Genomic DNA, 18,192 nt, shown 5'->3' on the forward strand with positions numbered 1-18,192 from the left:
TTTAAAAGGTAAAAGAACCCTACCAGCAAAGTAGTCCCTTGTGGGCGTGTCTGCGTTGTGCTGTGGGCGTGTGCTGGGGGCGTGTGGTACATTCCGCCCTTCATGCCATGTCTCATATTGTGTGCTAATTCCACTCTGCGCCCTTTAAATACCCCTGCACCCCATAATCATAACCCACCCTTACTCCTTAAAATACCCCAACATCCTTAAACACTAACCCATCTTAACCCTATAAATATACCCTGTACCTCAAAACCCAAACCTACCCCTGAACCCTAAAAATATTCCTGTACCCCAAAACCCAAACCTACCCCTGAACACTAAAAATACCCCTGTACCCCAAAACCCAAAACAAGCCCTGAACGCTAAAAATAACCCTGTACCCCAAAACCTAGCCTGAACCCTAAAATACCCCTGTACCCCAAAACTCAAACCTAGCCCTGAACCCTTAAAATACTCCTGTACCCCAAAACCCAAACTGAACCCTAAAAATACCCCTGTACCACAAAACCCAAACCTACCCCATAACCCTAAAAAACACTTGTACCCCAACACCCAAACCTAGCCCTGAACCCTAAAAATACCCCTGTACCCCTGTACCCCAAAACCCAAACCTAGCCCTGAACCCTAAAAATACCCCTGTACCCCAAAACCCATACCTATCCCTAAACCCTAAAACTACCCCTGTACCCCATAACCCAAAACTATAGCTGAACCCTTAAAATACCCAAACACCCCAAAACATATACCTCAGTACCCCAAAACATATACCCCTATACCCATACTTACCTTATCCAAACATTAAAAAAACATGCTTTTACCATTCATGCATTTACAACAAATTTCGTTGTAAATGTATGCGTGGTAAAAGCATATAAAATGTAATGCCATGCGTTATAATGGCATTGCGGAGTCATGGTACTTTTGAAATGAAAGTATGCGGAGTGATGGTATGCGGAAAGAAAGTTGCGGAATAATGGGTGTTTACCCTCCCCCGGTAAGTACATTGGTGGCACGGCAGCCCACATCTCCAGCAACATACTCATATTTTATCACCACCCATTTGAAAAATGCACAGGTCTCTCTCATTGATGGCCTGCACCGACATACACTTTTAGACACACCTCCCGCCAGAAGTTCTAGAATTGCGAACTTTAGAGCTGGGGAGCTACGTTTGAATCTCTGCACCAGCTCAACATCCTGTGATTCCATGCAAATCGCTTTGTCTCCCCGTGCCTACCACAAATGAATGTGTTCTTCTGTAATGTAAATTGTGCTCATGCAATGTTGTCGAGTTCGCGCTATATAATATTGCAAGGAAAAATAAAGTAGAGAAACTCGAGTTCACACACTACTGAATGGCACTCTTAAGTGCATCAGCAGCGCACTGTGAATCGGAGCGTTTCACAGGCCTGTCACAGATAAGAAATGCTATCAAAACGAAATCCTACAAAACAATATACTACTAGCCGGCAGCATTTCATACCAGGATAACGTCAGTTCGGGCTGCTAGTATATGTATAAATATACTATATATAATATTTTATGTATGGTGGGACTCTCACTTCGACGGCGGGGAATGATTCAAGCATGTGAATCTATAAAAAAAAACAATATTGGCGAACCACAGTTTACAGGTAAGTAGTTTTTGTTCTTACACCTCCTCCAAGCAGGAACTGCATTCCAGGGCGGGAAGCTTCAAAGGCCCTGCCGCCTTTGTTATGCGACCCAAGCCTCTCCAGAAATTTCCTATAGCCTCCTTTGGAGTAGATTAGCTACTCCCCTGCTATTCGCAGGCTCTGAAAAGCAGAGTATTATCTACCGCGTGCAGCTTCCCCGCCTGACCAACCAGGAGAAGGTACTCATGCCCTGGAAGGTCTGATTGGTCTCTACACAGAGTGGGAAGACACCAGGACCAGCCAGAGCTATGCAGCACCAACCTCAGCATCAAAGAGCAACAATTGTAGTCCAGTCTGGATTCCCACTGCACCAGGACCGAGCTCCCGTCGAGGGACATCTGCATCACTGAGACCCACTTTGTGAGTGCCCTAGCTGTCCCGATTTTGCCTCTGACAGTTGTTTGACCCAAACTGCACGGAGAAACTTTGCGCACCCAGGCCAGATGACCTGAACACCCTGCATCAGTGCTGCCCGGTGTGGGTCCCGGAGAACCGGATGTGCCCCCTCGCTCTAAGACCCGTTGCAACCCTAGCCCCCTTTTGGGAGCTCTTGGACTTCCCTGTGCAGCCTCTTGTCAGGTGGCCTCCCTTCACTGTGATGTGCCCAGCTACCAACATCACCAGCATCCTGCTGCCCACGAACCCGGAGTAGCTCCCGAAGACTACTGGTAGTACTTTGGACCTTGTCCCACCTACAAACCAAAACACAAAAGGTGAACCCCTAAAGCCGACTGTACGCATACATGACTTTTCCTTACATAGGAATGCATTGCACGGAAAGACGCACAACTTTAAACGGTATTGCTGTTTAATCTACTGAGCTAAAAACAGAACGTACCTTGGAACAAAGTTCTTGGTTTTACAAAAAAAATTTAAAAAACTTTTATTTTTCTAAATTGGTCTCCGATTTATTCTTTGAATGGGAGCCTCATTTATTGCCTCTGTGAGTACAACAAATGCTTTGTACTACCCTCTGATAAGCCTTACTACTAGCCCACACTGCCACAAAAGAGAGCGATAGTATTATCTACTTTAGCCTCAGTAAACCAATTGGGGATCCACTAGACTCCCTACTCAGTGCACTTCTCTTTAGGGCACTATATAGAGAGCCAGCTTCCTACTTATACTTTTTAAGTTCTCCTTCCAACGTGTTTTGGTTAATATGGCGAGGTCAATTGTTTCTTCCGCTTGTGTAGTCCCTTTTTGGGCTTAGAAAGAGTCTAGGGCCTAAACCGCCTATATTTCCTTACACATCCCGACTCTGTCTTATCTTTTTGAAATACTAATAACACCATGGATTGATGCTTTCATTTGGACCTCAGATCTATGTACTGTAATCTTCCTCCCGACACAGCGTGACAAGTTGGTCTTGTGATGCCCTTCCGTGGCTATCATATAACGCTTTCTTGATAGTTTAATAGTGCCCTCTAGGGTGGGGCCTCTAGCACTCTTGGGTGGTCTCCATGTAACACTCACTGGGGACATAAACAGTATCCCAGAGTGATCTGTAATTATTGCTTCTGGGTGGCTTCTTAGAACACCATGATGACTTAACAGCGTACCATTCAGTCTTCTGTCTCTTGTGTGGTCTGTATATAAAACTCTTTGGATGCGCCACTGGGGTTGATGCTCCATAGTCCTGCGTGATCTCAATATAACCTACCCACGGTAACTTAACAGTTCTTCAGTGGGTTTGGTACTTTGATGGTCTCCGTTTACACTTACTTGGAAATTTGCTCTGGAGGTTATTTATCACTTTTGAGTGGACTCATGCTTAATTATCATCAAATGACCCATAATTATTTTCCAAGAAATGTGAATATTTTACCTATATCCTGTTAGTTTAAATACATTTTTTTTTTATAAAAATGAAAACCTTAGAAAAGGGTTATGAAGCCTATGATGCATGTTTACTCTTTGGTACTTTGTACTTGGGAGTTGCTATACTTCAGCAAGCCTGTGATAAAATTATTTGTAAAATGTATAATAGCTACTTCTCTATTGATTAACTTACATTTTTTCCTCTCTACCTCAGTTTCTAAGAAGCCATTGCAGGACATTCACAATCCCCCAGTTTATGAAACTCAACTACAAATAATGCAGGATTTTTATTCCACTCTTTATGAAGAATGGTAACGTATTATAAGATCTCCGGCTACTTTTGATGACTCACAATGTCAAGCAGTTTTTATGAAAGCCTGTTCAAATGTCCCGTTTATACCTTATAAATGTAACATTATTACGTTCAGTAAGGTGCATTTTTACATGACAGACTGATCTTCACTGCTATTTCGGAGAATGCTTTGCGATTATTGAGCCTGTGTAGAAACAAAGGACCCCTGGTTAAAAAGATAGCAATACTGACAGTATTAGCCATCAGTGCATGAATACATCTACACATGTATTGTGTTAGGGCTGGACAAGACATCTGTGGCCTACTTGCAAAGGACTTAAGGATTTTGGTGAATATTGACGTAGATATATGCGCGAGAAGGAATAGAGCTTCTTCAGATCACATTTCAATTCTGATGGATATAATTACCTCTGCATGTTAATTCTTTGTAACAATTCTTCAATTCTTTATTGAGATGTTCTTTAAACAAAGTAGAACAGTCATTTGTATACAGGCTAGAACAAGCTTATGGAAAGCTTTGCTAACTGAACAAGGAAATAGGTCAGACTGGTAACAACCACGTCATTCCTGAACCTGGAGCATGTTAAGGGTATAGGTAATACACAGTGTTTAATTTCTAAAAACAATATGTGCTCAAGGTTTCACTAATGAGCCTTTAGAAGTGGACCCCAAGTTTGTTTAAATGATATGAAAGAAACACAGTGATAGATTCCTTACCTTAGAATATCCCCAGGCGTCAGGCTGGATCCGCAAAGTTTTCTTCAGCAGTACCCTTGCACGTCGGTAAGTAGCGTCGTGCGGCTCCGAGTCCGTCGGCGGCATCGTGGTTGTCGAAATGACACCGCGGGCGCTACTTAGACGCCGCCCACATGTGCTGACGTTAGTTCGTTCTTTATCCGTGCCAGCAAGTGCAAATTCGGAAAGAGCAGTTACCGTTAGTCACTTTTGACTAACTGTGAGAAAGTGGCTTTATATATACTGGACTAGAATGAAGTACAGTGTGTATAGAGTCCACCACCCGCAGATGTATAACAGAGGTTAAAGTCAGTAATGACCTTGTATGTACCTTACTCTCCAAAGTGGTAGCTTGGTCGAGCAGAAAGGCAGTACCAGAGGACAGTGTAAAGCATTTGTTCGACACACTCAGTCAGCAAAAGGTTCCACACACTCAAGGACTGAATTCCAGGCCAATTGTTGTTATATCCACAGATATAGTTTTTATTTTTAGAAACAACAGTTATAAAAATATACTTTCTGGTTATGAGATCTCTCATGTAAATACTTTGCTAAGGAGCAATAAAGTTTGTGCACACATTGATTACAGTATTGGAAGTAAGCAACACAATCTTAAAACACACTTAAGCATTGAGCTCAATGGGTTTTCCACATATGAGTACAGTTGATTACTTTATGGATTACTTTTGTAGTTCCAGGACTAGGCCTAGGGTCCAGTCCTGGGGACTAAGCTGAAACCAGTTGAGCAAAAACGTTTTAGTTACTGTAGTGAATTTTCATGAATATAAAGCTGTTTTTAAAAGTTCACACTTAAAAACTTTTCAATGTAAATCTGATAATGTTATTCAATGAGAGCAAATTCAAGTTGCAAGTACGATTGCGTTACTTTTGTAACCCAGCACTGGTCTCCAAGATCTTTCCACCAATAATTTATTTGTGGCTATGTTGGCTAGACAGCCCTGGTCGATTTGTAGTTCGTTAGAGTGGAGTAATTTTAGATCATCTATGGAGTAGGTGATGATTTTGGTATATTGGCGTGCCCCTTGCCCCGGTCGGCCGCGGACGGGCGCAGACGGGCTTTCCTTCAGCACGCCATCGGCGGCCCGCTGCGCACGTCCGCTGCGCTCACTCGTTGGTGGCATTTATATCCTTAGTCCGCCCCAGCCCCTCCCACTCTCCGCTGATTGGCACTCGTGGCGTTTCGACCAGGAAGCGCGTGAGCTGGTGTGACGGCGTTATCGGCGGTGTGATTTTCCTCAATTTTAAAAGCACGTGAGTGCAACCGAGTAAATAGTGACTTTCAATTCAATGCAACAATTTAAAAGTATCAGGATTCACTTTATGGGCAGGCAGTAGCCCCTTCAGAGTGGCTGTCCTTGCGTTGCGAGCGGTATTTATATCCTTAGTCAGCCCCAGCCCCTCCCACTCTCCGCTGATTGGTGCTCGTGGCGTTTCGACCAAAGCGAGTGAGCCGGTGTGACGGCGGTATTGGCGCTGTGATTTTCCTCAATTTTAAAAGCAAGGGAGTGCAACCTAGTAAATTGTGACTTTCAATTCAAGGCAACAATTTAAAAGTATCAGGATTCGCGTTATGGGCAGGCAGTAGCCCCTTCAGAGTGGCTGTCCCTGCGCTGCGAGTGGTATTTATATCCTTAGTTAGCCCAGCCCCTCCCACTCTCCTCTGATTGGCGTTCGTGGCGTTTCGACCAGGAAGCGAGTGAGCCGGTGTGATGACGGTATCAGCGCTGTGATTTTCCTCAATTTTAAAAGCAAGTGAGTGCAACAGAGTAAATTGTGACATTCAAGGCAACAATTTAAAAGTATCAGGATTCGCGTTATGAGCAGGCAGTAGCCCCTTCAGAGTGGAACAAGTGCAGGTGGAACAAGTTTGTGGCATGGTGCACAGCAAAGGCTGTGGATCCCCTTTCTACCCCTCTTTCTGAAGTTTTTTTGTACCTACTTTCTTTGGCCCGGCAGGGCTCTCCTTTGGGCGCACTACCGAAGTTTACCTTTCTGCCATTTCGGCCTTTCTCAGGTTTCCTGATCAGTCCTCTCTTATCAAGTCCCCTGTTGTGAATAGATTTTTCAAAGGCATTACACACTTTTTCCCTCCTATTCCATTTGTGATGCCACAGTGGGACTTGAATTTGCTTCTTACTTATCTTATGTGCGCTCCTTTCGAGCCTTTCACAACTGTCCTCTTCGTCTTTTGACTCTGAAGACTGCTTTCCTGGTTGCCATTACTTCCGCTAGGCTCTTATTTGTAAAGCTCCTTTGCTCTTGGTCCATCCGGACAAGGTTGTGCTTAGGCCCCGTCCTTCCTTTTTGCCAAAAGCTGTTACGGCCTTCCCCATTGGAGAGACTATTACTTTGCTCACCTTCTTTCCACCTCTGCATCCTTCCAGAGAGGAAGAGCGGCTCCACCGTCTGGACCCAAATTTGCGCTCTACTTCTATCTCAACCTCACACAACAGTTCCGGTTGGTTGACCAACTCTTTGTTGGCTACGTTGGCACCAAGAAAGGTCGGGCGGTGCACAAGAGGACTATCTCCCGCTGGGTTGTCTTGTGCATCAAAGCCTGTTCCTCTTTGGCTAAAAAAGAGCCTCCGATGGGGCTGCATGCTCATTCCACTAGAGCATCTGCAGCCACTACTGCACTGGGCCGTGGTTTCCCCCTTTAAGACATTTGTCAGGCAGCCACGTGGGCCTCGCTGCACACGTTTACTAAGCATTACTGCCTTGAGAGCCAAGTCCGGAGAGACAGCTTCTTTGGACGTTCTGTTCTCCGGGACTTTCTGGTGTGATCTTGGTTCGCAGACCCACCACCAGGGTTGGTATTGCTGGGGTATCTATTCTAAGGTAAGGAATCTATCCCTACGTGTTTCTTTCAGATGCACAAGTTACTTACCTTCGGTAACGATATATCTGTAAGAAACATTAGTAGTGATAGATTCCTTACGGCCCCACCCATCCTCCCCGTTCTGTGAACTGATTTCTAGGGTTGCGGTCATCCCTTTCAGGGCCCTAGTTTCAGTGCACCAGTGGCCCGTGTTTTGCATGGCTCTGCATTCTTGGCTCAGAAAGTTGTGTACAGAACTGACATCCGCACGCGTGGGCGGCGTCTAAGTAGGGCCCGCGACACTCAGCGGTGCTGCTGACGAAAACTTTCCGGATCCAGCCTGACACTTGGGGATATTCTAAGGTAAGGAATCTATCACTACTGTTTCCTACAGATATATTGTTACCGAAGGTAAGTAACTTTTTCATTCAGTTTAGTTGCTGACTTGATATTGAATTGCTTTTCAGATGGATAATTTTAGCCTTAGATGCCTCTTCTGTAGAATATCCCAAAGTGTCAGACTGGATCTGAAGACTTTTTCAGCAGTGCTCCCCCACATCAGTTGGTGGCACTGGGAGGCTCTGTGTAGGCTTTGTCCTGCCTTCATACTGCCCTGGAAATGACGAAGCAGAACTGTAGGAAAGTAGGATCTGCTTTCATGGTTACCCACAGTTTTTGTTTGGTGTCAGTGTTTTTGACCTAATCTCACTGGGATCCTGCTATTCAGGACCCCAGTCAATGTGCTTTCCCCCCTAAATTGACCATGGTAAGTACTTTTGTACCTCCACAATTGGCTACTAGTGTACCCTTGTAAGTACCTGGTAATAAGTTACCCAGGGCATAGGTACACCAGGGGCCTCTCATGGGCTGCAGCATGTATTGTGCCACCTATGGGAGTGCACTTAAACTGTGACTACATGCCTTCTATTGCAGCCTGTGCGAGTTGGTGCTTGCTCCAATCACAACAGATAGAAGTTTCCTTATATCTGAGGTCACTACACTCAAAACCTATAAGTCACCTCTATGGCAGGCTCTTCAGTCCTAAGGGCAGGGTGCTTGGTTATAAGTGTGAGGGTGCCCCTGGCTGACCAGGACACCACTGCAAACCCCAGATTCGATTCTCCATGCTTTGTAAGTGTGTTCAGCCATTTTCATACCTATTTGGGACATCAGTCATTACGAGATGTCTAACTATATAATGGCTGCACCAAACACTGAAGGAAGGAGTAGGCACTTGAAAAAGGGGGGACAAGCAAGGAGAAGACAGGACCAAGAGTGATGCAGTAGCACAGGGAGAGCTGGGTCTGGTACCACCACACATGATCATAAGTCAAAACTGATAGAAAAATTAGCTAACAGATTGTTTTCCTCTACTAGCCTTGTTTTGAGGTCGGTGAATGATATCTGTCTTGTAGAAAGTTACTCCTCCCATGCCCTTTGAGACTTGGCGGTACAAAAGGGGGTGGTGATGGACGGAGCATCTGAATCAATCAAACACTCACACCCAGTCAAAAGATCTGGGTTTAATCCATCACCGTTCTTTAGCCCACTCTGCCACCCCAGTTCAGACATGGCTATATGCCCTTTGAGACTTGGCGGCGTAGGTTTTACTGGCGGATCGGGGGACCTTTGGCCTAGGAATATTCAGGGTGGCTGTGAGGCAGTGAACTTTGCTATTCTCTCTGGCTTGGATACAACCGACTGCTTAGGTTGAGCAATGGGTTCCAGTGTGGCACTTTGACAAGCCTGGATGACGTCTGTGTGCTTCTCCAAGGGTTTACTGATGGACACACCATTTTATGACTTCCACCTCTGACAAAAAAACATTTTGCCCTGGAATGGTTTCAGAAGAGTAGGGCCATGAACATGTTTTTGGGTCTCTCCACCCTGCCAGCCGTTCTAACAGTTTTGCTATCTCTATGGCTATGGCTATGGTCAGGGCTTTTACTAACGCCAGGCCCCTCCACCAACCCAGCAAGCCTTTTAGCCCTTTCATGTCCTTGACCATGGTACTCATCGCTCAAACAGCCATGACGTGTACAACTCAGTCCCCTGCAAAATTGCTTTAGAGTACCCTTGCCGGCGCACAGCCACCCTGTTGGAGGCAATATCCAATATTTTGCAGCATGAATCTTTTCTGGATTCACATGCTGTGTATTATTCTGTCAACTAGTGGCTGGGTACGGAATTCACTACTTTTCTGTAGTCCCACTTCTCTTTTTGTTGTTGGGCATCACTGGATCCCCGTTTGGCGCATCCTGTGATGTCAGAAACCCTCCCCCAGAAGCTCCTGCCAGGGGCGTAACCCAGGCACCCACAGCCCTCTTGTTGCGGGGTGCCCCCATGCTCTAGGGGGCTCCCTCAGCACAGCACTCTGGCTGCAGAGCTCCTGATTGAGCCCGGAGGGGGTCTTGCAGGGAGGCCCCCTCACGTTTCGTTGTGCCTTTGGCTCCTGCTCGTCATGTTCATGTTCTTTTTTTTCACTGTTGCGTCTTGATGCTTGGCTGGAGGCTGTCCAAAACAAGGAAGAAGAAGGTTGCAAAGAAGTTCGCAAAATGTTTTGCATCAAATCCGCTTGTACCATTTCACCGGCCTACAATGGGAGTCGGTGTGTAGCTTTTGTTGTAAATGGAACTTGTGTATCATCTTTCCTTCATCCAATGAAGGGATTTAGAGTTCTTGTCTTGACTAGGCTTGAAAAACACAAACAAAATTAATTAAAGCCAATTAAGGATTACTCAAAAAATAAAAAAGAATTGAATTATATTTTTCCATATCAAGGAGTAGATTATTATCATTAGAATTCATGGATGTACAAATAGCTCCTCATCCACGTTCAACCCATTAGTCTCCTTTGTGTAAAAATCTTAAAATATATCTGCTATATAGCTAGCAACCACTTATTACATTTTAAGATTTTCCATCCTGTTCTCCTCAAGGAAAGCACCCCTTAAGGGGAATTACTAAAAGTTCAAAGAAACAGAAGTATGGAGGAAGCATATGATGCAGCTAAGCAGGACTCTCTAGAGAGATTTAGAGAACGAAGATATAGGGAGCACACACTAACTAGAGCAGTGGAGAGAGATTCAGAAATAAAAAACAAGAGGAAATTCTGTTAACAACGAAACAACGAAGAGACAAGGAAATTGAACATGACAACACGGAACACATTTTGATGAGATGTATGTTGCAGAGATATTGGTCTACACTGAAAAATGATTCTATGATTTGAAAGAAATTTGAGAATAAACTGGCACTCACCTTTGAAAAATCATTGTCCATGAAGGACAGATTAGTATACAGTGACCTACAGACAGACACTGCACAAACAGTTGGTTTGGAAGGGAATATATATATATATATACTCTACTCTACTCTACTCTACTCTATATAAAGAATGAAGCCTGCAAACATGGTTGGAAATTTAAGGTGTCGTAGAATCCTTTAATAGGAAATAGAAAAGTACTTAACAAGCACTATATCTATGAGGATATCCATGTGGTATAATTATTAACCTGTCCTTGTCAAAGAATGTTCATTGGGGCACAAAATTACCTGTATAGAAACGGATACTACAACATCTTCGAGCTATTGAACACCGATAGCAAGTATTCTGTTGCTAGACACTTTTGGTCAATACACAGGGGCAACAAATCATTACTAGAGTATAGTGTTGTAGATGGAATCCCACATACAATGAGAGGTAGAGCAGGAGAAAAAGCCCTTAGAAGGAAGGAATGCAGATATACTTTGCAATTCGACATGAATAGCCTAATAGATCGAACGTGGATAAGTACCTGTTTGTACATCTATGAATTTTAATAATAATAATACACACCTCAATATGGAAAATTAGTTTTCAATTCTGTGTAATCCTAATTTGCTTTTAACTGATTTTGTTTGCAGTTTTCACAACTAGTCACAACAACTCTAAATCGCTTACTTGCATGAAGGAAAGATGATTGACTGGAATTCAAACTACGATAAGCATTTTGTTGCATTATTTCCCTACAAAAATATTTGTTGAGTTATAATGTACACTTTTAAGTCAACAATGATCACGTTTGTAGTATTTAGTAATATTTATTTGATAGAGACATCTAGCCACAGATTCCTTTACTTTGAATTCTCCCCTGGCGCCAGACTGGATCCAGAAATTTTTCGGCAGTACCTCTGTGTGCCGGAGGACGTTGTCGAACGGCAGATATGTCGGTGAATCCATATAAGTCCCCTCCGGCGCACAGACTTTAGTTCCTCCTTTCTACGCTGCAACGCAGATCCAGTGAAGCGGTTTCTCTGGCTTTCTGTTTTTGGCCTACTACAGTGCCTTTTTGCGTCTGGGAACTGTCTGCCTATGCCTTTGGGTTTTAAGACATGCAAGATTTGTACATGACAGATGTCGGCTATGGATTCGCATTCCATCTATATGTGGAGGGAGGATTGCTATGCCTGTAAGAGGCTGAAGCCTAAGTCCTTGCAGGAAAGGCGAATAATGAAGTTGCTGACGGCGCGGCTCTCCTGATCGGAGTCTAGGCAATGTTTATCTCCTTTCCGCTCTGAAGTTCCTCTGCGGGCCATTCTAGAATCCGTTCCCATATGCGGCGCTCAAGCAAGTTACGGAAATCCCATCGGAAGAGGTCGCGGTCACAAAGGTCTTCGACCTCACGAAGTTGTGACACCGTTGCTGGTTCCTCCCGTTCCTTACCGGAGGATGTAGTGCAGTAGTCAACCTCAAGCCTCCCTCCTTATCCTGGAGTCAGGGCGACTATGACCCAGGTGCAGGTATATTTACATACACTGCAATTCTTCTTTGGGTCTACACCTCTCCCTGGTGCGCCTATCTGGCCCAAAAGAGGTTGAGGGCACTCTGATCGGGAGCACACCGGCGGGTTCGCCCTTGACGCTGGTCGTGGACCTCAACTCCGTACTTGGAGTCATTACGACATCAGGACACTGCCCAGTGCGAACTCCCGTTGTACCGTCAGTGACGTCAAATGAGGTGGCCACAACGCCGGAGGCCCCATTCATGGTGCACGTCGATACAACTCTGCACCGACTTTGATTAGCACTGGAGACACAGCTCATAGCCACTGCAGTTCCTGCACCTTCTACTTTATAAATTGAGGATGAAACTTGTTATGTTGCTATTTCTTCAGTATTGCAAGACTCTGCAGATACTGGTGATATCGACCGTTTGGTTGCTCTTGGTCAGCCTCAGGTAGGAGACATTTGATGGAGACAGTAGTCTGCATCCGTCTCCTAATTATGATCTGCTTTTTCCTCTGCGAATGGCGACGGGGCTGGTGCAGCTTTTGTTTAGACTATTAAGAGAGCTGCTTGAATACTAAAATTGCTGCTTCCGTCGGTGACTTTGTCATCTGATCCATTATTAGATCTGCTTCTTAAGGGTGTCACAGGTGTTGAACCTTTATTACCTTATGGAGAGTCTCTGTATGACATTCTCCTGAGTACTTGGGCAAAGCCGATGTCTGGTATTTCTGTTGATCATGCCATTTTGCATCATTGTCGTACTCTGGACGACCCTGCTTGTCTTTCTCTACTCTCTACTACTAAAAGATTTGTTGTGCAAACTGCTACAGCTTTTTTATTTTAAAATTCTTTATTGCATATTACACAGTTATACACAGCCATTCACCTACAACCCTGGGGCCGGCAGCATGACATCTTGAATATGTAAACACAGCTAATAAGCCAACAGCCCAAGGGGCATGCAGCGATTATTGATAAAGAATAAAAGGATGACAAATCTGCACGAAAATAAGAAAACCCAAAACATCATGAAAGCTCCGTAAACAATACCCTTGTAGCCTGCGTCCGTACTGTGCTGTCCAATCGCTCATAAAGTGTTGTGTTGTTGCTTATAAAATAACTACACTGAGGGGTGTTGTATAATTCCAGCTACTCAGACCCTAGACCCGGACTTCCCACATTCCTGCAACCTCGACAGTAAGGGAGTGACAACCAAGCGTAGTTAGGATAGTTCCCCCCAAGAGGGCCCATTCAGGAGTACATAGCCTAGTGCGGGTGAAACAGTATATGCGTAGTGTCGCTAGGGTCAGCGGGATAGGCGTTTGTAGTGTCCGAGGTTTTGGCAACTAAATAGGACGTGTAAAGACCCCAAAAATTCTTGGGCCTGCTCCTTGGAGGGAGCAATACACTGAAAAATGCTCAGTTTGTGTGCTGCAATATATCATGCCATGTGACCACTGTGTGACAGTGGGCGCAATGTACCTTTCGACCAGCAGTTTGCAACCCACCTCTTGGCCATAAGAAGACCCATATCCACTAGCCTGCGCACTAACTTGGGCAGCCGTTTGTTAAACCCCAAAAGAGCCAGAATCGGGTCCGAGACTAGTTCTGTGTCCACTATGTTCACCAACTCATGAAATATAGCTTCCCAATATGCATACACCCCAGGGCACTGTCACGCCAGATGTAAGAAATCCGCCGGTTGAGTTCTACATCGATCACAGGCTGGAGACTCACGTAATCCATACCTGTGCAATCGTTCTGGCGTGTAGTACACCCTGGTAATATACTTGAAGTGAATCAGCCTGTGTCTTCCGTGTAAGGAGATACATAGAGTGCTGGTGCAACAATAGGTCCACATGGCGTCATCTATTTCCTGTTGCAAGTCACGTTACTAGGCTAATCTGGCCTTAGTATACTGCTTCGCTCGTTGGGACATTCCTAATTTATATATATTAGTGACCATTTTGCGGGGCGACTTAGCTCTTATTATGTAGGCCAATTCTGGCACCTCAGGGGTCCTGTAGCTCTTCTTCGAAAATACAGCACAATGCTCTCCACACTCTATGAAATTGAAACTATTGCAGCATAGTGCTAGCTATCGATGGGCTCTTCACCTCTTCCCAGGACTTAACACATGGTCTTGAAACAAGTCTCCAGTCGTCATTATATTGAGTGATTGTAACGCCCGCATGACCCCTCTGTCCCTGCACGGGGCCAGCCAAAGGGTCCAGCATATGGGCATGTCCGGGGAATAGAGCCGCGCCCCCGCCCCCGCCTGCATCTGTAATATGTTATGCATGCGTGCCGAGTGGAATTTAGCAAGTCAAGAATCCCCGTCCTGCTGCCGGTGGGCTCGAACAGCGTGGCCGGCAGGGACAGGGGAACCACAAAAAGACCTTCCATATGTAGAAACGGGATAACAGACGTGCCATGCATCCAATAATAAGCTTGGGCACCCTGCACCGCTCTATAATACAAAGTTAGATCTGGCACGCCTAACCCCCCCAAGTGATACAGCAAAGTAAGTATCCGCCAACTCACCCTCGCTTGTTTACCCGCCCAAGCCAGTTTTATCAATAGTGTATTAACTCTCCGAAAGAAGGAAGAGGGTAAAACAATACGAATATTCATGAAAAGGAACAGAAATCTCGGCAGAACCACCATCTTCATGATAGAGATTCTACCAAGCAAAGATAGCGCCAGTTTAATCCAGGTTTCAACATCATCCTCCAGCTTACTGACCGCGATCCGTATTTTTCTCTGAACACAATCTCCGAGTGTGTGTGTAGCCAGACTCCGAGATATTGTATTGCATCCGTGGTCCATTGTAGGGGGTAGTCCGGCTCGAAAGGTAGCGTGGCTAGTTTGAATATACCACCTCTCTGAATACGGAGGAAAGGTTGTCTTCCGGCTCACGGACATATACCAATGTGTCATCTGCGTAAGTAGATACTATGATGTTGTAGTCTGGAAAGTGGACACCTCTGTGGCTATGGTACTCTCGCAGTGCACAAGCCAGCGGCTCAGCCACCAAGGCGTATAAAATAGGGGATAGCGGGCAGCCCTGCCTCGTGCCTCTGGATACAGTGATGGAATCCGTCACTAAGTCGTCTATTTTGATTCGCGATGAGGGAGAGTTATAATGTACTCCAAATCAGTTGGAGAAAGACCGTGCCCAGTCCCATCCGAGTTAGAACTAGTCACATCAAGGGCCACTCGATGGAGTCGAAGGCCTTCTCCATATCCAGGAAGACCGCATCCGCTTTTGTACTTGGGTTGGTATGTTGGAACGTGCCAAACACCGTGCAAAGGTTATACATGAGGTTTCTGTCCGGAATAAACCCTGCCTGCTCCGGGGCCACCAACTAGCGCCAGCGGTGCTAGTAGATTAGCGAGTATCTTAGCAAACAGTTTGGTATCTACGTTAAGCAGGGAGAGCGGGCAATAGGAACCACATTCGTCTAATGGTTTACCAAGTTGTGGTATAACCACAATATTCGCTTCCCTCATCGCTGGCGGCATTGTGCCCGACGTGCACATATCATCAAAAAGCTCTGAGAGGTAAGGGAGCAACAGATCTAGAAACCATTAATAAAAATCGACTGTGAGGCCATCTGCCCCTGTGGCGCTTTTAGTTCTCAAGCCAGACAAAGCTAATACGATTTCATCTTTTTTACTGGGGCGCATGAGAACATTCCGGTGGGTGTTGGTGAGAAACAGCAGTTTAATGTGTTCAAGATAGGAGAGGATTTCGTCCTCTGTGCCAGAATTCTGCGTAAAATTGTTTAAACCTGTTCGTTATGTCAGTCATTGGTTAGTGTCTCACCCTCCTCCGACTGAAGTTCTGTGACCGGCGTCTTACCTCGGTTCGACTTCAGTATGTTTGCTAAGACGGAACCCGGTCTATCCCCCTCCCCGTATATTCTCGCCGTGGGGTATTTTCCAAGATGCTTATCTTCGCTATCTGCCGCCTCTTGATATTCTTCAAGTAAGGCTTTAATATCACTCGCAATTGTCTCATCAGGGCCAAGAGGGGAGGGCGAGCCGCCATCTTGGGGTGGGGTGTCCCACGAGCCTGGCCGGAGTTAGCAGTCCAGTGTTCGGGTGGGAAAGCACATAACAAGGCCAGCTGAGCGGGGGCTCTGGGCGAATTCTCAGGATGGTAGCAGCGCCTGGGGTTTGCTGGAGGTTCCCGGTACCAAGAGCAAGTTGTAAGCTGCGCTTTGGGAGTGTGTTATATAAATATTCGCCACTGCATTTTAATGTTTTAAATTGTACTACCTTGTCTGCACTAACCCGTTTTTTGTTGTGCAGGGTGCCGCCACTTCCCGCTCCTCCACTGCCCTCCCTCGTGGATTACAGCCGGCCTCAGGGCCAAGAGGGGAGGGCGAGCCGCCATCTTGGGGTGGAGTGTCCCACGAGCCTGGCCGGAGTTAGCGGTCCAGTGTTCGGGTGGGAAAGCAATGTGCTTCCGGGAGCGCAGCGGACGGGCGCAGCGGGCGCGCCGGTGGCGCGCCGAAGGTGCGCCTAAGGTAAGCCCGTCTGCGCCCGTCCGCGGCCAGACGGGGCTGGGGGCGCGTCCTTATGCCCAACTCATCACATATTCTTCTGAGGAGTTATCTGCCATTCTGGGGCGCTGGCCGTTGGCTGACTCTACCATCAACTACATTGCCTTCCTCGGTCTGTGTCCCCCTGCCTACTCCACAGTCCCCCTTTCTCCTCTTCCCCCCCCTGCACCGCACGACTCAGTTGTCGACCGACTCTAGCTCACCATCACCCCGCCCTCTATCTATTATCCTACTTAATACTAGGTCGGCGGTCAGGCACTATCAGGAGCTGTTTGTTTTGCTTGATACACATAAGCCCAACATGTTATTTTTAACCGAGACCTGGTTTTGCGAGTCTTCCCTGCCCTCCCTCCTTGCTGCTCTCCCCCCCTCCTATGTTGCCCTCCTCGCAGATCGCCCGGCTGGCAAGGCAGGGGGCGGTGTGGCTCTCATTGCCCGGTCAGAATTACATTTTCAACTTCTTCCCTCATCCCCCATCGTGTCCACTGATTATCTTGTTATTCGCTCACCCACTTTCCCCCCCCCCCGCTCACTTGCTTATTGATGTACCATCCACCTCAGTTTTCGCCCTTGTTTCTGCCAGCCCTCCAGGACCTCTTGGCCACCCTGGTGGTCAACCATGCCTCGGTCCTTGTGTTAGGGGACTTTAATTATTGGCCTACTGATCCCCATGAGTGTACTTCCTCTAAACAGTTCTCAGAATCACTTCAGGCCTTGAACTTTGTCTCTCATGTGCAAGACCCCACGCATATTCACGGACACGTGTTGGACCAGGTCTGGTCCCTCAATTGTTCTGTTTTATCGCCGTCTGTCTCCCCTTGTCCTTGGTCGGATCACTTCCTAATTACCTTTTCCCTTCACCTCAGCCCTGTAGGAAAATCCCGCTTGCCAAAAACATCTGGGCACGCAATTGGAGTCGTGTTGATCTCCCGTCACTTTCATCCTCCCTCCTGAATTCCTCGCCCAACCTGGCTGGCTTGTCTTCATCATCTCAAGCCGCCTCCATTAACACCTGGCTCGCCGGAGGTTGCGATTCGGTAGCTCCCCTACGGCGGATATCGGTCAGACGTCCCAATGAGGCCAACCGGTGGTTCAGTGAGGATTTAAAGGAGAAAAAGCTGACTCTTCGGAGGTCTGAGAGGCAGTGGAGAAGGGACTACTGTCCCATACTGAAAATCCAATATACCACCCTTTTGGGAGAGTACAAGAGAGCTATACTTGGTGCAAAAACAGCTTATTTCTCCGCAAAAAGTTTGGCTGCGGAGAATAAACCCAGGGAGATTTTCACCACTGTCCACGACCTGGCTTTCTCGGACAGGGCTACCCTCAAACCCCCTCCTACCCAGTTTTTATGTGACTCCCTGAATTCTTATTTTTTTAATAAAATTAGTAATATTAAATCTAATATCCCCCCTCCCTCCCCTTCCTTTGTTGATCCCCTTCCCCCGACTGCCCAGTCTCTTC

At 46.2% G+C, this 18,192-nt stretch overlaps 1 protein-coding gene across 3 annotated transcripts in view; it reads left to right on the plus strand.

Annotated features, from left to right (window-relative positions):
- Window positions 1-18,192, plus strand: part of LOC147706848 (exportin-5-like) — a 1,626,836-nt gene that overhangs the window by 1,077,786 nt on the left and 530,858 nt on the right. For all 3 annotated transcript variants that reach the window (XM_086926008.1, XM_086926006.1, XM_086926007.1), the window contains one exon: window positions 3,715-3,811. In XM_086926008.1, coding sequence (XP_086782134.1) covers window positions 3,715-3,811 — 97 coding nt within the window. The remainder of the gene's footprint in view (window positions 1-3,714; window positions 3,812-18,192) is intronic.

Source organism: Lissotriton vulgaris, chromosome 6 (assembly GCF_964263255.1).
Source record: "Lissotriton vulgaris chromosome 6, aLisVul1.2, whole genome shotgun sequence".
Lineage (NCBI taxonomy): Eukaryota > Metazoa > Chordata > Amphibia > Caudata > Salamandridae > Lissotriton > Lissotriton vulgaris.